We start from the raw sequence: 21,904 nt of genomic DNA, 5'->3' as shown, positions 1-21,904 counted from the left end.
TACCATATGACCCAGCAATTCTACTCCTAGAAAAGAAAAGAAATGCATATGTTCATCAAAAGATTTGTTCAAAAATGGTCATATCAGCCTTATTTATAATAGCTAAAACTAGAAGCAACCCAAATGACCATCAGTAGGAGAATGGATAAAGAAGTTGTGGTATATACTATTCACACAATAAAAAACTACTCTTCAGCTTCTTCTTCTGGCAGTGGCAGGGGAAGCCGGATTCCATGACAGCAGCAACAGGGTTCCTGGCAAGAATGATGGCTTCCAGGACACCTAGGGTGGTCTTGTCTTTCTGCAGCTTGTAGACCCTCAGCCTTAGGGCTGTTTCAAGCACACAGCCTTGAGAGAGTAAGGCGTTCTTGAGACAATCTGTACCGAATCTGTGACTGAACCCAGTGAAGACCTCTGTATAAACGTTTAAGATACTGGCAGCACATGCGGAGACCTACTCTTAGCCACCAGCTGCTGGAGACAGCCTCATAGACAAAGTGCTCCCAAGTCAGCCTGTTCTAGCTGAACAGCTATTGCAGACCCTCATAATCTGACTTCAGAATGGAGACTGCCACTTTCACTGCTATGCAGCTAATAGGGTCTTGGTGCTCTGGCCAGGTGTCAGGCCTGAGCCTCTGAGGTGGGCCAGCAGAGTTCAGGACACTGGACCACCAGAGACCTCCCAGCCCCATGTAATATCAATTGGCAAGAGCTCTCCCAGAGACCTCCATCTCAACACTAAGACCCAGCTCCACCCAATGGCCAGCAAGCTCCAGTGCTGGACACCCCATGCCAAACAATTAGCAAAACAGGAACACAACCCCACCCATTAGCAGAGAGACTGCCTAAAAACATACTAAGTTCACAGACACCCCAAAACACACCACCAAACACAGCCATGTCCACCAGAAACACAAGATCCAGGCCCACCCACCAGAACACAGGCACCAGTCCCCTACACCAAGAAGCCTACAAAGTCACTGAACCAATCTCACCCACTGGGGGCAGACACCAAAAACAACAGGAACTATGAACCTGCAGCCTGTGAAAAGGAGACACCAAACACAGTAGGTTAAACAAAATGAGAAGACAGAAATATGCAGCAGATGAAGAAGCAAGGTAAAAACCCACCAGACCAAACAAATGAAGAGGAAATAGGCAGTCTACCTGAAAAAGAATTCAGAGTAACGATAGTAAAGATGATCCAAAATCGTGGAAATAGAATGGAGAAAATACAAGAAACGTTTAACAAGGACCTAGAAGAATTAAAGAGCAAACAAACAATGATGAACAACAAAACAAATGAAATTAAAAATACTCTAGAAGGAATCATTAGCAGAATAACTGAAGCAGAAGAACAGATACATGACCTGGAAGATAAAATAGTGGAAATAACTACTGCAAAGCAGAATAATGAAAAAAGAATGAAAAGAGTTGAGTACAGTCTCAGAGACCCCTGGGACAACATTAAACACACCAACAATCAAATTATAGGGGTCCCAGAAGAAGAAGAGAAAAAGAAAGGGAATGAAAAAATATTTGAAGAGATTATAGTCAAAAACTTCTCTAACATGGGAAAAGAAATAGTCAATCAAGTCCAGGAAGCCCAGAAAGTCCAATACAGGATAAATCCAAGGAGAAACATGCCAAGACACATATTAATCAAACTATCAAAAATTAAATACAAAGAAAACATATTAAAAACAGCAAGGGAAAAGCAACAAATAACACACAAGGGAATCCCCATAAGGTTAATAGCTGATCTTTCAGCAGAAACTCTGCAAGCCAGAAGGGAGTGGCAGGACATATCTAAAGTGATGAAAGGGAAAAACCTACAACCAAAATTACCCTAGCCAGCAAGGACCTCATTCAGATTCGACAGAGAAATTAAAACCTTTACAGACAAGCAAAAGTTAAGAGAATTCTGCACCACCAAACCAGCTCTACAACAAATGCTAAAGGAGCTTCTCTAGGCAGGAAACACAAGAGCAGGAAAAGACCCACAAAAACAAACCCAAAACAATTGAGATAATGTTAATAGGAACATACATATTGATAATTACTTCAAATGTAAATGGATTAAATACTCCAAACAAAAGACATAGACTGGCTGAATCAATACAAAAACAAGACCCATATATATGCTGTCTACAAGAGACCCACTTCAGACCTAGGGACACATACAGATTGAGGGGATGGAAAAAGATGTTCCATGCAAATGGAAATCAAAAGAAAGCTGGAGTAGCAATTTTCGTATCAGACAAAATAGACTAAAATAAAGACTATTGGGGAACCTGGTGCTAAACCATTCATAGACGACCTGCTTCTGCGTTGGGGTTTCATACGTAGCAGAGCAGCTCCCTCGCTGTGATCTATTGAAAGTCAGCCCTCGACACAATGGTTTGTAAAAAATAATAATAATAAAAAAAGACTATTACAAGAGACAAAGAAGGACATTACATAACGATCAAGGAATCAATCCAAGAAGAAGATATAACAATTGTAAATATTTATGCACCCAATATAGGAGCACCTCAGTAGATAAGGCAAAAGCTAACAGCCATAAAAGCAAAAATGAACAGTAACACAATAATAGCAGGGGACTTTAACACCGCATTTTCATCAATGGAAAGATCATCCAAAATGAAAATAAATAAGGAAACACAAGCTTTAAATGATACATTAAACAAGACGGACTTCATTGATATTTATAGGACATTCCATCCAAAAACAACAGAATACACTTTTCTCAAGTGCTCATGGAAGATTCTGCAGAATAGATCATATATTGGGTCATGAATGATGACTTGGTAAATTTAAGAGAATTGAAATCATATCAAGCATCTTTTCTGACCACAACACTATGAGACTAGATATCAATTACAGGAAAAAAACTGTAAAAAAATACAAACACATGGAGGCTAAACAATACGCTACTAAATAACTGAGAGATTACTGGGGAAACCAAAAGGGAAATAAAAAAATATCTAGAAACAAACGAATATGAAAACACGATGACCCAAAACCTATGGGATGCAGCAAAAGCAGTTCTAAGAGGGAAGTTTATAGCAATACAATCCTACCTTAAGAAACAAGAAACATCTCAAATAAACAACCTAACTGTACATCTAAAGCAATTCGAGAAAGAACAAAAAAATGCCAAAGTTAGCAGAAGGAACGAAATCATAAAGATCAGATCAGAAATAAATGAAAAAGAACTGAAGGAAACAATAGCAAAGATCAATAAAACTAAAAGCTGGTTCTTGGAGAAGATAAACAAAATTGGTAAACCATTAGCCAGACTCATCAAGAAAAAAAGGGAGAAGACTCAAATCAATAGAATTAGAAATGAAAAAGGAGAAGTAACAAATGACACTGCAGAAATACAAAGGATCATGAGAGATTACTACAAGCAACTATATGCCAATAAAATGGACAACCCGGAAAACATGGACACATTTTTAGACAAGCATAACCTTCCAAGACTGAACCAGGAAGAAAGAGAAAACATAAACAGACCAATCACAAGCACTGATATTGAGACTGTGATTACAAATCTTCCAACAAGCAAAAGCCCAGGACCAGGATCCAGGCGAATTCTATCAAACACTTAGAGAAGAGCTAACACCTATCCTTCTCAAACTCTTCCAAAATATAGCAGAGGGAGAAACACTCCCAAACTCATTCTATGAGGCCACCATCACCCTGATACCAAAACCAGACAAAGATGTCAGAAGCAAAGAAAACTACAGACCAATAACACTGATGAACATAGATGGAAAAATCCTCAACAAAATACTAGCAAACAAAATCCAACAGCACATTAAAAGGATCATACACCATGATCAAGTGGGGTTTATCCCAGGAATGCAAGGAATCTTCAATATATGCAAATCAATCAATGTGATATACCATATTAACAAACTGAAGGAAAAAAAACATACGATAATCTCAAAAGATGCAGAAAAAGCTTTCAACAAAATTCAACAGCCATTTATGATTAAAACCCACCAGAAAGTAGGCCTAGAGGGAACTTACCTCAACATAATAAAGGCCATATACGACAAACCCACAGCCGACATCATTCTCAATGGTGCAAAACTGAAATCATTTCCACTAAGATCAGGAACAAGACAAGGTTGCCCACTCTCACCACTATTATTCAACATAGTTTTGGACGTTTTAGGGATGGCAATCAGAGAAGCAAAAGAAATAAAAGGAATCCAAATCAGAAAAGGAGAAGTAAAGCTGTCACTCTTTGTAGATGACATGATACTATACATTGAGAATCCTAAAGACTCTACCAGAAAACTACTAGAGCTAATCAATGAATTTGGTAAAGCAGCAGGATACAAAATTAACACACAGAAATCTCTTGCATTCCTGTCCACTAATGATGAAAAATCTGGAAGAGAAATTAAGGAAATACTCCCATTTACCATTGCAACAAGAAGAATAAAATATCTAGGAATAAACCTACTGTAGGAGACAAAAGACCTATATGCAGAAAACTATAAGACACTGATGAAATAAATTAGAGATGATACAAACAGAGGGAGGGATACACCATGTTCTTGGATTGGAAGAATCAACATTGTGAAAACGACTATACTACCCAAAGCAATATACAAGTTCAATGCAATCCATATCAAACTACCACTGGCATTTTTCACAGAACTAGAACAAAAAATTTTACAATTTGTATGGAAACACAAAAGACCCTGAATAGCCAGAGAAATCTTTTTAATTAATTAATTAATTATTCTTTGGCTATATTGGGTCTTTGTTGCTGTGCATGGGATTTCTCTAGTTGCAGCGAGTGGGGGCTACTCTTCGTTGCAGTGTGCGGGCTCCTCATTGCAGTGGCTCCTCTTGTTGTGGACCACAGGCTCTAGGTGCACGGCCTATAGTAGTTGTGGCACTCGGGCTCAGTGGTTGTGGCTCGTGGGCTCTAGAGCACAGGCTCAGTAGTTGTGGCACCTGGGCTTAGCTGTTCTACGGCATGTGGGATCTTCCTGGACCTGGGCTCAAACACGTGCCCCCTGCATTGGCAGGTGGATTCTTAACCACTGCACCACCAGGGCAGCCCCAGCCAAAGCAATCTTGAGAAAGAAAAATGGAACTGGAGGAATCAGGCTCCTGGACTTCAGACTAAACTACAAAGCTACAGTAATGAAGACAGTATGATACTGGCACAAAAACAGAAATATAGATCAGTGGAACAGGATAGGAAGCCCAGAGGTAAACCCACGCACATATGGTCACCTTATTTTTGATAAAGGAGGCAAGAATATACAATAGAAAAAAGATAGCCTCTTCAATAAGTGGTGTTGGGATAACTGGACAGCTACATGTAAAAGAATGAAATTAGAACACTCCCTAACACCGTATACAACAGTATAGGGTGGATTAAAGACCAAAGTGTAAGGCCAGACACTATAAAACTCCTAGAGGAAAACATAGGCAGAACACTCTATGACATAAATCACAGCAAGATCCTTTTTGACCCAGCTCCTAGAGAAATGAAATAAAAACAAAAATAAACAAATGGGACCTAATGAAACTTAAAAGATTTTGCACAGCAAAGGAAACCATAAACGAGACAAGACAACCATCAGAATGGGAGAAATATTTGCAAACGAAGCAACTGACAAAGGATCAATCTCCAAAATATACAATCAGCTCATGCAGCTCAACATCAAAAGAACAATCCAATCCAAAAATGGGCAGAAGAGCTAAATAGACATTTCTCCAAAGAAGATATACAGATTGCCAACAAACACATGAAAGGATTCTCAACATCATTAATCATTAGAGAAATGCAAATCAAAACTACAATGAGGTATCACTTCACACCCATCAGAATGGCTACCATCAGAAAATCTACAAACAATAAATGCTGGAGACGGTGCGAACAAAATAGAACCCTCTTGCACTGTTGGTGGCATTGTAAATTGATACAGTTACTATGGAGAACGGTATGGAGTTCCTTAAAAAACGAAAAATAGAACTACCATATGATCCAGCAATCCCACTACTGGGCATATATTCTGAGAAAACCATAATTCAAAGAAACATGTACCACAATGTTCATTGCAGCTCTATTTACAATAGTCAGGACATGGAAGCAACCTAAGTGTCCATCGACAGATGAATGGATAAAGAAGATGTGGAACATATTTACAATGGAATATTACTCAGCCATAAAAAGAAATGAAATTGAACTATTTGTAGTGAGTTTGATGGACCTAGAGTCTGTCATACAGAGTGAAGTAAGTCCGAAAGAGAAAAACAAATATCGTATGCTAACACATATATAGGGAATCCCAAAAAAATAGGTTCTGATGAACCTAGGGGCAGGACAGGAATAAAGACACAGACATAGTGAATGGACTTGAGGACACAGGGAGTGGGAAGGGTAAGCTGGAACGAAGTGAGAGAGTGGCATGTACATATATGCACTACCAAATGTAAAACAGATAGCTAGTATAGATGAGCTGGGTGCTTTGTGACCACCTATAGGGGTGGATAGGGAGGGTGGGAGGGAGACGCAAGAGGGAGGGGATGTGGGGATATATGTATACATATAGCTGATTCACTCTGTTATACAGCAGAAATTAACACAACATTGTAAAGCAATTATACTCCAATAAAGGTGTTAAAATTTTTTTTAAAAAACTCCTCTGCAACAGAAAGAGACAAACTGCTGTTACCACAACAGCACAGAAGAATCACAAAACCATACTTGTTTACATATTGCAGGAAGCCCAGGAGTATATACTGTATCACTGAAGTTCAAGAACAGGCATAAACAATCTGTGGTCATAAAAATCAGTATAATAGTTATCTTTAGTTATCTTTGGTGGAGTCAGAGGTTGATCTGAAAGGGAAATTTCCTAGGATAACAGGAACGCTCTATATCTTGATCTGGGCAATGGTTACACAGGGGTATACATTTGCCAAATATATTGCACTGTAGACTTAAGATCTGTGCATTTTATCACTCTATGCTACTTATACCTCAATAAAACACTGTTAGCATAAAATGTGTGTTACTTATAAACAAATCAATAAACATAAAGCACAAACAATATACATATAAATAATTCTCAACTTCATGTGCTAATGTGAAGATACAGTGGAAAGAACTTGAACACTAGGAGAAAAAAGTTTACAGTTTATCAAAATACGCGAAGTAGCATTTTTTAAAAAATAAGAGAATAATATGTACACAACCTTTATAGGACTTTATGCTATGAATTGTTACGGGCATGCTGGATGGATACCAGGAATGACTGCTATTCTAGTTGACTCCAAAATATATTTCCATATAATAAATTATTTATAACTTTGTATGACCTAAATGATAATTTTATAAATTTTGTTTGGAGCCAATTATATAAGTATTTTGCAGGAAAATATTATTGTTATAAATAATATAAATGTACATGTATATTACACATGTAAAGTGAAAAACTCAGTACTTCCTGTTAGAACTATTTTACTTAGTAATGCCTGCCAAAATGCTCACAGACCTTTTTGAGCCGAAGTTTGTTTCCTTGGAAAGTGTGTTTTAGATATTACAATAAAGTTCTACTTTAGTTTCAAAATTTATACACAAACCACAAAGAATCTCACATGTTACAGAACAATTTACTAAGGCTAGCAATTATTGTAATAATTGAAGTAATACTTCATAAGCATAACTATGACATAAAGGCAGCTATTAATCTGATTAGAATTTTGAAAATTAGTTAGGCAATAAATTTTAGCATATGATTTTTTTATGCTTATTTTTTATTTTTTCTTATTAGTCAACCATTTTATACACATCAGTGTACACATGTCAATCCCAATCTCCCAATACATCCCACCACCACCCCCACCCCACCTCCGCTTTCCCCCCTTGGTGTCCATATGTTTGTTCTCTACATCTGTGTCTCAATTTCTGCTCTGCAAACCAGATCATCTGTACCATTTTCTAGATTCCACATATATGCGTTAATATACGATATTTATTTTTCTCTTTCTGACTTACTTCACTCTGTATGGCAGTCTCTATACGCATCCACAGCTCTACAAATGACCCAATTTCGTTCCTTTTTATGGCTGATTAATATTCCATTGTATATATGTACCATGTCTTCTTTATCCATTAGTCTGTCGATTGGCATTTAGGTTGCTTCCATGACCTGGCTATTGTAAATAGTGCTGCAATGAACATTGGGGTGCATGTGTCTTTTTGAATTATGGTTTTCTATGGGTATATGCCTAGTAGTGGGATTGCTGGGTCATATGGTAATTCTATTTTTAGTTATTTAAGGAACCTCCATACTGTTCTCCATAGTGGCTGTATCAATTTACATTCCCACCAACAGTGCAAGAGGGTTCCCTTTTCTCCACACCCTCTCCAGCATTTATTATCTATAGACATTTTGATGATGGTCATTCTGACTAGTGTGAGGTGATACCTCATTGTGGTTTTGATTTGAATTTCTCTAATAATTAGAGATGTTGAGCATCTTTTCACGTGCCTGTTGGCCATCTGTATGTCTTCTTTGGAAAAATGTATTATTAGGTCTTCTGCCCATTTTTTGACATTGAGTTGTATGAGTTGTTTGTGTATTTTGGCTATTAACCCTTTGTCGATCGTGCCATTTGCAAATGTTTTCTCCCATTCCGTAGATTGCCTTTTTGTTTTGTTGGTGGTTTCCTTTGCTGTGCAAAAGCTTTCAAGTTTGATTAGATCTCACTTATTTATTTTTGCTTTTATTTCTTTTGCCTTGGGAGTCCCTGTCCCCTGCCTTAAACGTGGTCTTTTATTTCTGTTTATGATCTTCCACTATCACCTTCTTGCTTCAAGCTTCACTTTTGCCTTATATTGGTCACTGTCAAACCACACTGGCCTCCACATTCCCAGGTCTGAGACCTCTCGTTGCTGCTATTCCCATGGCCATTATCAATGCTCCTGGCTGACTCAAGGTCTCAGGATGTGGCTTTCAAATGCCAGCGCTCCCAGGAGGATTTGGGACATTGGGGTATGGGGGTGGACTCAGTAGGAACAGGGAATGTTAACCTATTACTATTTCTCTGGCATACATGAATATAGCAGAACTAGAGAGTTTAGGAAAATGGCCACATAGCAGGTGTAATTTTCCTAAGGCTACAGACTAATGTAGAAATAGAAGATCACTCAGCTCCATCCCAGCACCCTCAGCTCACCAGTGCATTCTCCTTTACGGAGCTGGATGAAGACTTCTGCAAGGGGTGTTTGCCAGGGCCAGCCTACCGCAAAGTATTGCTGAGTCTTCAGGACAATAGAGGAAATTCTTAAACTAAAAGCATCAGTGCTTTTGCTGTAGTTACACTGGTATTACATGTGCAAATGTCCAGCAGTCCATGGCTGCTCTCTTACCTTGTGTAATTGGTAATACTGCAGGGCACCGATTCCACCTTGCTCCTCTGCAGTCCAGAGCACCAAACGCAGAGTCCTCTTTGGACGCAGCCCTGGGAAAAATAATAAAATAAAACAAGTGCTTCTTCAGTTGCTTTTGAATTTTTGAAAAGTGGCAGGGCCTCTTATCTGCCTCCTGGAGGCAGGAGGGAATCAGAGGTGTGCACGTTCATCTCTTACTGGTGGGGCTGCTTGATTTAGGGTGTGGCTGACACAACAAAGGAGTACCCTCAGGGCTGATCTCCAGGGCAGGTTAATGAAGAAAGGGGTTGTGATAAATGCGGTCTGCCGGCCAGGAATTGAGAGCCTCTATTCATATCCTTAACTGGACAACCTGCCCAGTAGGACCCAATGGATGGCCAAGTTCATTGGGATATTAGATTGCATCCAGAAGATGCAGTTAGGCTCTAGACAGATCACGAGGCCTTCCAATGATTAACTGAAACCCAATCATTTGCCTCTGCTTCAAGACAAGGTGTGTCAGGAGTTGCGTCTTAGTCTAAATCCACAAGTATAGCTAGCTGCCCATGCTGTCCTTAGTAATGACTGTGAAGCAGATGCAATGTTTATGTTTGCCCAGGGTCATGTTCCCCTCCTTCTTGGACATATAAGGTCATTCACTTAAGGTCAATGAAAATGAATTGAATGAGAATGACACTTTATTCATCTCATTACCGCACAAACAGCTTGGTGGCAATTTCATTGACTCGGGAAATACAAACTTGTATCCTGCAGTTATTAAAGCTACTAGCAGACCTGGCGTATCTAGAACCATTTTTGAGTGACTGTGTCCGCTCCGTAAAAGCTCACTACAATGGTCAAACAGTATGCTAAAAGTTCCACTTTTTGACCAAGAATTAAAATTCATTTCTGATTTGGACCTGATGATGTGGTTTCTGAGAGATAACAAAGGCAGAAACATGTGAAGCTGGGCTTAAATCTTATTAATAAGATCTGTCCTCTTGCCTCACTGCAGGGAAACCATAGGGAAGGACTTTGAATGGCTCCGAGATGGACACACTATAGACGTCGAGTATAACCAACTGCTACCACCCAGGCACGTGGCCTTCTTCAAGGGAGCCGGCGGGTCGACTTCAGCCTGGATGATAAATGCTCCTGGGAAATGGAGCTCTGTCCTGCCTCCTCTGGACACCAACAAGTATTCTGCTTTCACAAGTCTAGTGCCAAGGCATTGAAAAGGAGCTACGTTTCTCACTAAATTGAATATTGTGAAGCTACTTTACACTTGAGCATTTTAACATAATTAAAAGAGCGCAGGTTTAGGAGGCAGGCTGACCTGAGTTCCAGTTAAAGCCTAGACAAGCAATGTCCACATCCAATTGTTCAGCAAATCCTATTGGTATTTTCTTCTAAGTCCATCTAGAATCCAACTTTTCACCTCTGCTACCACGCTGGTTCAAGCCCCACCTTATTTTGCCTGGACTGTTGCAAAACAGTCCTCCTAACTGGTCTCCCTGACTCAGCCTGTGCCCTTCTGCAGCTGATGGTCTGCACTGCAGTCAGCAAGACTCCTGTAAAACTTATACCAGAGCATGTCATTTCTCTGTTCAAAACCTCCAAGAGCCATACTGTTAGCTTCTCAACGGCAGGTATTTAAGCTTTGTGATTCAATGTGATGCCCCCAATGCCCAGACTGTTTGGCACATATTAGGTGCCCAATAAATAGGTCTTGAATGAATAAATTAATCCAAAGTGTGGTGCCTCCCTAGTAAAATTCAAAGCCCTCTACCACTTCTCAACCTCATTTCCTAAAACTTTCCTGCTAGCTCATTTCCAGGCAAAACGTTGTAGTTGAAAAAGGCGGACAGATCTGGTGAGCCCTGCTATTAATAGGCACTAGCTGTGTAACCACTGGGAAATAGATCTACCTGAACTTCAGCTTCCTTATCTAAAGAGTGGAGGGACTATTACATGCTCATAACATAACAGCTTCCCTGGGTGGTTGTGAGGATGAAATGAGGTGTGATGAAGACAATCTGCGTCTGCCATGCAACAGACATTCAATGAATGAATTATAAAACTACATAATGCATAGCCAGGCACAGAGCACACACTTTTACCCATAGAGAGAAGGAGCATCTAAATACTCAGGACAATCTTCCAAAGTCATTTGAGCCCCTGCTGAAGAAGAATCGTGAAGTACCCACTGCCTGCTGCACAGAGTCAAACCACCGACTCACATTCATAGCACAAACTTAAACTGCTGTTGGATTAAGAAATATAATCAGTCTATATCTAAAGACCATAGTCACTGGCTCCTCTAACAGAAATGTGCTTAGCGTCAATCTAAATCAAATGACATTTTGCTTGCAACATAGAAAAAAAATAAAGAAAGATAAAGTGCTGCAAATGAAAATTCTGAACATGTTTTTAGGTCCATAAAGAAGAGGAAAAAACTTTGCTTACATATCTCCTCATTTACCAGCAAAACAGTACCAAGTTATTAAAATGATGGAATTCTCTAAATAAGGATCAAGGGACAGTTAGCACAAGTTAGAGAAAAATCAATTTTTAAAAGCAAATGCCCTGAATATCCCCATAGATTTGGTGTTTTACTTGCAAATCATTACCGTACAGGATTAGTCTCCTTCACATTTCAATCAGCTAGATAACCAATGATGTTATATTAAGATAACAAAAAAGTAATCGGTTTGAAGGGAAGAATGCTAAGGCCTCCAAACAACAACAGCATAGCTGGTGCATGGCTGGCCTTCAGGAGACAGAGCCACCTCCCAGCCCTGGAGAAGTTCAGTCCCCACCCAACTCCACATTCAAGTTTAAGGCCCAAACAGAAGAGGTTAGGAAACCAGTGGTTAAGCAAATACCTGACTGAGCTGCGAAGTCTCTTTTCCACTCTGACATTCTGATTGTCCCTAGAACCTAAGAGAAATGCATGGGACTTCATTCAGTACTAGACCCTGACTTTAGTGTGGACTTGGAGCCCCCAGGCCACCTGAGTCCACAGACAGGCAGCATGGGGCACAGAAAGGTGTTGGTTGTGGAACCTCAATAAACATTGTTTGATTCCCTGCTCTGCCACCTCTGGCTCTTTGACTTTAGATGAGTTGCCCAATCTCTCTGAGCCTCAGTTTCCTCATCTACATAAGGAAAAGGGGAATGACCTCATGACTTTGTTAAGAAAATTAAATGAGACCAGGCAAATATATAGGAGGCACAGTTCCTGGCGCATAGTAGGCTTTCAAGAATTGTCTGTTAGCTTCACTCTACGTCACTCCATGAACTTCAGTCTGTGTCAATGATTTCCTGGGAAATCCTGTGAGAGAACTAGGAAGGAGGCATCTTCCTCATTCTTCTTCCCTAGGAACCGTAGAACATCTTTGTTTATGCATAATGCATACCCACCAAGGGAGAAACACAAATTTCACCTAGCTCATAGAAAAACACATAACCTCTTTCAGCACGGAGTAGGCCCTCATTCCAACATAGAGCATATTCAAATCCAAATAAATAGAAATTGTTTCCTCACTCTAAAAATTGAAGGCCAATCAGAATTTTTAGTTTCTGGATAAAGTAAAAAAAGCTTAATAAATCTGAAAACTGAATAAAGTTGATACAGAGATGTCTGCATTTATCATTTTAAAATAATAGAATGTATTGTGTGTCTCAAATCCAAACTGGTTTCAAAGCTAGGCATTTTAAGTATATAAAGTAACAAAAATAACAACAACAACAATAATAAAACAGTAATAATGACAGCAACACAACAAAGTGATACAAGGTCAAATGCAGGGATCTCATCTTGTAGTGAAACTAGGGCAAATGAATAGCTCCACAGTAATCCTAGCTCACAGCTGTGGCCCTGGCTCAGTGGTTTACAGCACCAGCCTAAGGCAAGCACATGAAGTAAACCTTAGAATTGGAGGTGAGAGGGAAGACCCCGGCTGAGCTGGCTAGGAGTCAGGTCTCATTGAGGTTTTGTCAGAAGATGGGCAACTAGTTCCCCCATAAATGTAATGAAACTGCCCAGAGATCTCTTGGCCTCCTGGAATTTTTATTAAGAACTTCAGATAGCACAACAAACTTTGATGGCATTACAGTTTTTCTCTAAAAGAACATAAACTACAGATAATATGTCAGAGTCTTGTCTTTGTTTATGAAATAAGACACATGCATTTCACTTTCATTTTACTGAGGAGAGTAATAATGCTATTGGGAAAATAGTGCCTATGAGAAAAGGTGAAAACAATCTGGCTGGAGTTTATTTTCTGTTATTATCAAATTTAAAGATAAGTAGTCTGAGAGTTAAAGCAATAAATTGAAAAGGTCAACTGACTGTCCTGCACTTGCGCTAAGAGTGGGCCAAAATAAAATAAACTTAGATTAATCCAGCCTTGTAGATAGATTTCCCAAATCATGAATTCTAAAGAACACTATTTGTTAACAAAGTGTATTAGCTCAAATGCCTGTTTACTACTCCATTTCAGTACTGCCAGAACTATGTATAAGTACTCGTCTCCGTTCTGACACCAGTTTTGTAGAGAAAACACAATTTTCTCTTACAGTAAATATACTCAGTTTCCACATATATGCGCTAGCTCATAAACCCACTTGTTGTCCAGCTCTCCTTTATCAACAATTCAAAAGAGCGCTGCATTTAGAGATGTCTAATACTGCAATAAACTTGACTAGTATAGGTGCAGTATCTGAATTAAAGAATAAATCATGACATATTAGTATATAAACTGAATGAGATGAGGCAGTAAGCATAGTGGTTAAGCATACAGGTTTTGGGGTTGAGACCTATTTCCACCTTGGACAAGTTACATAATTCATTATATAATATATACGCACATTATCACTGATTTTTTTAAAACAGGGGGCATGGTTACACAAAGATTCATTATTTTAGTGAAGTAAATTACAACTACTACTCTTTATAGGCAGGAACAGAAAATCACTTGGAGGAAGATCTTTTGTTCTTGGAAGAATCACTTGTATCTTTCTTAGCCATGTAAATATAAAGCAATTAGACAGTTTTGGGGGGCATTGGGACAGGGCAACAAGCTTTTTAAAACTCCATCTTGCTAGCTGCTTCCCCTTGAGCTATCTGGAGGAACAACCTGGACACTGGGAAGGAGATAAATCAGAGTGTAAGAGGAGCCCGGGGGGCTTCCCTGGTGGCGCAGTGGTTGAGAGTCTGCCTGCTGATGCAGGGGACACGGGAAGATCCCACATGCCACAGAGCGGCTGGGCCCGTGAGCCATGGCCACTGAGCCTGTGCATCTGGAGCCTGTGCTCTGCAATGGGAGAGGCCACAACAGTGAGAGGCCCGCGTACCGCAAAAAAACAAACAAACAAACAAAAAAAGAGGAGCCCAGGGTCTTCTGGGAGGAAAGCCCAGTGTCCTCACCCCTGCTTCCTTAGATAGAAGACTGGGGATGAGAGAAATGTTGGGTCAGGGTGACAATGACTAAAGTCCCGGGGCAGGAAAGGTCCTGGAAACCACTAAAATAAAGTGATCTTGAAGAAAGGGGTCTGGGTTATTGACCTGGGCTCAACACAGTGGCCTAAGATTCAGGGGAAGGGCTAATTGTAGTCTAGCATGTGGCCAAGTCCAGAAGCTCCTTCAGATCCAGCAACCCTAACAGAGGTTACTATTTAGAGAACTGAGGATGGGAATATCAACAAAGGGAGTTGTAACCTTGCTCCCCAAAATGGGCACCACTGTAACTTAGGGCTGCAAACAGTGCCGTGCAGCAGCCAGGAGTAGTAGTCACAGGTGGATCCAGCCACAGGTTTCTGGAGGCGGACTGACCCATTTGCCCTGAGTTAAGTCCCAGAGACCTCAGGAGGAGATAACAGACTTCCTGCTAATAAGGCCTATAGAGGCTTGGACGATTCCCTATAAAGGAGACTGAAGGATGTGATCATATTTATAACCTGTGTTTGTGGAGCAGGTCATAACAGTTATAATTTCCATAATTCAAAGTGAACAGTCCTACCTCATTATAATGATTAGGATTCTATTAGCCAGGAAAATCACTATTAATCATTGCTGAAGTAGAAATGCTGTGACTACCATGGGTGTGAAGGTCATTTCTGGCCCTAACCCAGTTTTCCACCCTTATCATCCTGCTTCTACCTCTCATCCTAAGCTCCAGCCACATCACATTTCCTACCAATCCCTGACCTGAGATGCCATGATATCTCAGATTTCTGGTCCTTTGTAGATGCTCTTCTTCCTATCTAGAATGCCCCTTCAACTTTTCCATCTGGCAAACTCCTATTCATTCGACAAAGCCCATCACTAACATTACTTTATCTGGGAAGGCTCCCCTAACTCTAGGGAAAAGTTGGTTGTTCTTTCTCAGTGTTCTTCTAGATCTTCACATGGATCTCTCTGTTCATTTTCAACCACATTTACACATTGATCTCCCCACTAGACCACTAATTTTCTGAGACACTCGTTTCTCTTTTTCATAACCCTGGTCCAGTACCTGATGTATAACAAGTGCTGAAAAACTGTTTATTGACTGACTGGATGAATGAATGAGTGAATAAATATATTTATATAAGTATAAATACAGCTACTACCTTTTCGGAGAGTGGCGTGGACATATATACACTACCAAATGTAAAACAGATAGCTAGTGGGAAGCAGCCACATAGCACAGGGAGATCAGCTCGGTGCTTTGTGACCACCTAGAGGGGTGGGATAGGGAGGGTGGGAGGGAGACACAAGAGGGAGGGGATATGGGGATATATGTATACATATAGCTCATTCACTTTGTTATACAGCAGCAATTAACACAACAATGTAAAGCAATTATACTTCAATAAAGATGTTATGAAAAATAAATAAATAAATAAAGCATACCAGTGACTCCTCAGTTCAGAAAGTTAAGATATGCTCTTTTTGTGAAACCAAAGCCCAGTGGCCTAGTTAATTAGATGTGCTTCAACTTCTACATTTGCTTCAGTCGTTAATACATTTACCTACTTTTGTAGCACAGACGGATCTAGTCAAAATTATTACATCAATGGCTCTTGTTGATCAAGTCATTAAACAAATATATTATGGTCACAGAAATCTTTCCAACAGCTAATTGTATTAAATTATAGGTATCTGCATTCTAAGCTCTGACATTTCTCTTTAGTTTTTTACTTCAATATTTCTTCTGATTATTAAACAATATATCCTTTAAAAAATGGAAAACTATAAAAAAATTAGAAAACAAAAACAACCTATAAGCATATTTTATTTCCTTATAATTTTTGTATGCATGCATTTGTATACATATATAAAGAGTGATTTTTATATATAATTTTATACTACATTTTCCACTTAAAAATCATGGCATATGTGGCCTCTATCTATAATAATAATCAATAATCTTTAAGAAAGTGATTCTAAATTTTTTTAGCTATTCTCTTATTGTTGGATATTTAAGGTTTTTATCCTTAGGGCAAGTTCTTAAAAGTAGAAATAATGAGTCTAAATAGTATAAACATTTCTAAGGCTCTTGAAACATGTCACCAATGCCCTAAAAAAAGCTTATCAATATATATTCCCACCAGCAGTGTATGAGAATATTCACTTCTATTTAATGTGGAACTTTTAATCTTATCTCCTTAATTTTATGTCTGTCAATACATTATATTTATTTTTCGATACTACATTCTAATCACTTTCAGCCAAAATGATTACGCCACACACATGCACACTTAATCTGCAGTCTAGTTTAACTTGACTGAGACAAATGTTAAGTTTGTATCTGATGCTTGACTAGAGTTAAAATATGTGAATTTGTTTTTCTTATTTAAAATGCCTGATAGTAGGGCTCTTTCAGTAATATATTTCTAAGATAATGTTAGTATGTAGGGATCACAAGCTTGATCTAGCTGGAATTTTAAAACATATTATTTCTTTTTCCCTATCGTTATTTAGAGTGTTTTTATCTGCAACGGGGTAATAGAGAAGCCTGCTTAATGATAGATTTGAACTCTGAATCACACTTCCGTTAAGAGTTCTACCTTGCAAAAACATCAAGTGGGGAAGTTAAACAAATACTGCAATTTTTAAGAAATGATGATAAATCAAGACCTCTCTTGCAAATTCACATTCACCAATATGATCCTCTAAATTGCACTTCTTGTGAAGATGGTGCTGTTTGAGGGAGCACAAAAGTGTTTGTACTTGAATCAGAGATTATCAACAAGCAATGCATCTCCAACAAGCAACTGAGGTGAGAACATTTCTGGGATCCCTTTTCAACATCAAACAACAGATATGAAGCATAGATGTTTTATAATGAAGGCACCATCTTTAAGCTGCTCCTGTTAACCCTTCCAAGTGCTGTTTTTTTTTCGTTTTTTTTTTTGCGGTACGCAGGCCTCTCACTGTTGTGGCCTCTCCCATTGCGGAGCACAGTCTCCGGACGTGCAGGCTCAGTGGCCATGGCTCACGGGCCCAGCCGCTCCGCGGCATGTGGGATCCTCCCGGACCGGGGCACGTACCCGCGTCTCCTGCATCGTCAGGTGGACTGTCAACCACTGCGCCACCAGGGAAGCCCCCCATGGGCCTCTTGCTTTTCCAGGTCATTATGTCACATCTTACATATAAAAGCCATTAGGGTAAGGGAGAAATTTTATATAGTCTGTTAAAGTATTTATAGGCACTTGTAAAAGTTTACTTTAGACTTCAGCAGACTGTCATCTTAGAAAGACTCTCCAAGTTTAACTGCTGCCCTCCGAGGGCCAAGCTTACAAGGCATGTTCAGAGTCTGTGAATACTTCACTTCTGAAATGAAACTAAACCCATGCAGAGTTATGTGCTCAGTGTGGGAAGGAATGTGATGCCTCCATTCTCAGAACTTTTCCCAGGACCCCCTGTCCTCAAACCTTAAAATCAACCTACTAGAGTTCTTTTTCCCTGTGTAGACCGTGACATTTCAACAACATTATTTCCTGTCATGTTCTAACTTATTGATATTTAATATGCACATATGACGCTTATTAAAACACATCAGCATGGTCCATCTTTGGAGGTATCAACACAAGCATACGTTTAAGAATTCTATTCCATAAAGGAAGAACGTTCTGTAATAGGAGAAGTGAATATACAAATCAACAAATACTCATTTGGACTAACTGTGCAGAAATCAAGAAGATTAAATGGCACAGTCAAAGCTACTTGAAATATCAGACTCATTCATTCAACAACTCTTCCTGGTCCAGGAGTGAGGGGTTTAGGGCTGAAAAAGACAGTCACGTTCTTTGAAACTTACAATCTAGAAGATAAAGTGGATAAGAAATTCCCGTTATTCTTATCATCATTGCCATCACCTTTAATCATAATCATTGTTGTAGGTACTTTGAATTTATCTAAAGGAAACTGATTTTTTAGAAATTAAGTTATCATTGCTCTGGATGGGAAATGAGGCTACACCAGAGACAGACTTAAGTAGGTTCAAGGGTAAAACTGGGAGATAGGGCAGAAAGGTAATGAAGAAAAGAACTGGAGGAGAGCAGTGACGTAGCAGTAAAAGCAATCACAGCTTCACCAGTGTGATTTTAGAGATGGCCAACATTCGGCACAGGATGGGGGGAGAGGGGACCAAGATTTACGGGCACTCAGTACCAGTACCACGCCAGCCACTGTGCCGAGATGTTTCCAGACACTGTATCATATAATTTCAGAAACATGACTTCATTTAATCCTGCAAAGCAAGTAATAGTGCCTTCCTTTTTTACAAATAATGAAACTGAGAGATACAGAAATTAAGTCACTTGCCCAGTACTACACAGTTGGTAAATGGCAGAGCTGGGATTCTAATTTGGGACTGTCTGATGCCCAATCCTTGCTCTTAACCACATCCGGCTACTGCCTTCCCAAGCAATAAGCTGCATGGAAAGATCTGACCCATCCTGTGCAACCTCTGCTTTCTTCTGTCTTTTTTTTAGGTGAAACTCTCACATTAGAGAATACATTCTAACAAAGTTGATGTATCTGTCCCATTACTCAGAGGTCCACATTAGTGCCTTCAAATTCCATCTCAAACTGTCCAATTTCAAGAGACAGAGGGGCAAGAATATGGCTATAGACGGTTGGGTAAATGTATTGGGTCAGTAGAGTTGAGGACCAGGGGACCAACGCAAAGCAGGACATCTTCTAGGCTGATAGAGATAAGCAATCAGACACTAAGACATGCAGAAGCTGAACAACACTGAGTATCCAGATTTATAGCAACAGGAATAACCAAAGTCTTGAACTGTTAGGTCCAAAAATCATCACCAACTCAAAATAAGTAGGAGGCCGAGAAAGAGAATACCTTATCTTCTGTGTGGGTTGCTGAAGAGTCACTTGCATTTTGGGGACCTGAGCTCCACAAATATTGAAATGAAATCTAAGATCTAAAAAAGCCTAGCATCTGCTTAGAAAAATTAACAAAATACATTCTCTGCAGACCGAAATCAGAGGGCTTTTCTAAAATTGGAAAATATTACTGTCAAGGTTATTGTGAAAAATCAGCTCCAAATGTAAATATATTAATTTTTGTTGTCAACAATATATCCTATTGGAAAACAAAAACTCACAAGGACATTGCAGGAGCTTTAACTTCTTCTCAAGGAAAAATGATTTTTTAAACATCAAGATTTCACTGTTTCTGTGAAGAAGATGATACCAGTGGGAGAGTGACAATTGAGTTTAGGAAGATCTGGAGGCAGGGCAAAAAGGCAGTCAAGGAGTGGATTGGTGTAGAGTGATTCCATCATAGTGAAAGTATTTGCAGCTCCACTGCTCCTGTGTTAGAGACAGCTGGCCAGCTGGTGGGGAGGTGAGGCTGCGGGAGAGAGGAGGACAGGATTTACTGGGTGTTAACCACTGTGCCAAACACCATGCTAAGTTCTTTCCAGACATTATCTCACTTAATTTTCCCAGCAATCCTATAATACCTGGGAGTATTATAATACCCGGGGCTGTTATCCCCAAGTTACAGGTAAGAAACAAAGGCTAAAAGAATGTAAGTGACTTGCACTGTGTTGCAGAGTTGATAAGTGCTAGAGGCTGGATATGAACCCAGTATCTGGGCCTCCTCAACTAGAAACCCTGATCCAGGCTCCCTTACATTGAGAACATTCTCTGACATACGAAAGACAAAAATCATTTAGGACAAATACTAAAGGCATAGGGAGACCACAGTGGCCTGAACTTCAATACGATATATGGAGTCATCAGTGTTAGGTCACAGGCATCATCACGGTGGAGAACAAGGCCTGTTTTCAAGTTCTCTATTCACTTCCATTAGGTCCCCACCTTCTAACCCCTCAAGTTTCCAGTGCAACCTTCCCCAGAAAAACAAGGACTGAGATAAATGGAAAAGTGTGGGGAAGAAAAGAAGTGGTACAAAGGCAGACACAAAGCATAACAGCAAATCAAACACTACCAGCCTGTTGCTTGCAGAAATCACAGAAATTATACAGATCACATTGTGAGCTGCAGGCTTTAAGCCACCACCATCCCTATTCCCCCACTATACACTGCACATGGCGCTCTGAGAAAAGTCCTCACCTTCTATTATAATTTAGCAGGGACTGATCTCTCACCTGCTTTAATGGATGGATGAACATATGAATGAATGAAGGAACACAAGAATAAAAGAAGAGAAGAAAGAAAACTAATCGAGAATTAAGAAAATCCAGAAAGGAAATGACTAGGCTATAGATATAGATATAGATATGATATAGACATTCTCAAGTCCCATTTCAAAAGATAAAAACCAGATGGTAACCCATGTTTCTTTTTATATAGAATAAAGAACATCTTTTTTTTTCCCCTAGTAGATAAATAATTCCTTAAATTAAAACTGCTGACCATAAACAGCACTGCCACAAACTCAAGATGTGGACACCCTACTCTGTCCCTCCCAGCCCCTTCTGCCAATACCACCCTGGTTGGGGCAGCTGTCAGCAAGCCACGCTCCCTCCTAAGACCCTGCATCCATCCTCTATGATAAGGAAAAATCAGATGTGACGTGGAGGAGATGAGGTGGAAAGTGTCTGGACCAAGTAGAAAGAATGCTGCAATTGGTCAAACAGAGACTCCAAGAATCCAGAAATGCAGGTGCCCATCTGGCCTGGCTCTCTGAGGCCTTGGAAGGTGTGCTGTGGTCGCTAGAAGGCCAGTACAGAGCTTGTGCACATGGGGAGCAAGTGCCCAGGGGCTGATCTGCGGGGGCCCGAGCGGCTGGCTGTGCGAGGCTGCCAGTGTGCGGTGGCTAGGAGGCTTCCACCCTGGACTGTAAAGAGATGTTGTGCACAGGACTGACTGGGATCCAAAGCCAGGGCCACAGCCTAGACCTCAGAGCCGACCAGGTAAGCATGCGAAGAAGTAAATAAGTTACGAGGCTGTAATGTACAGCACAGGGAATAGAGCCAATATTTTATAATAACTCTGTATGCAGTGTA

At 39.9% G+C, this 21,904-nt stretch overlaps 1 protein-coding gene across 1 annotated transcript in view; it reads right to left on the bottom strand.

The window, feature by feature from the left end:
• Positions 1 to 21,904, bottom strand: part of CPQ (carboxypeptidase Q) — a 463,854-nt gene that overhangs the window by 109,695 nt on the left and 332,255 nt on the right. Inside the window, exon 7 of the mRNA XM_059994940.1 lies at positions 9,416 to 9,507. Within this exon, the coding sequence (XP_059850923.1) occupies positions 9,416 to 9,507 (92 nt within the window). The remainder of the gene's footprint in view (positions 1 to 9,415; positions 9,508 to 21,904) is intronic.

This window comes from Delphinus delphis, chromosome 17 (genome assembly GCF_949987515.2).
Source record: "Delphinus delphis chromosome 17, mDelDel1.2, whole genome shotgun sequence".
Classification (NCBI taxonomy): Eukaryota; Metazoa; Chordata; class Mammalia; order Artiodactyla; family Delphinidae; genus Delphinus; species Delphinus delphis.
The sequence above is the reverse complement of the archived record's forward strand: the minus strand, read 5'-3'. Positions and strand labels throughout refer to the sequence as shown.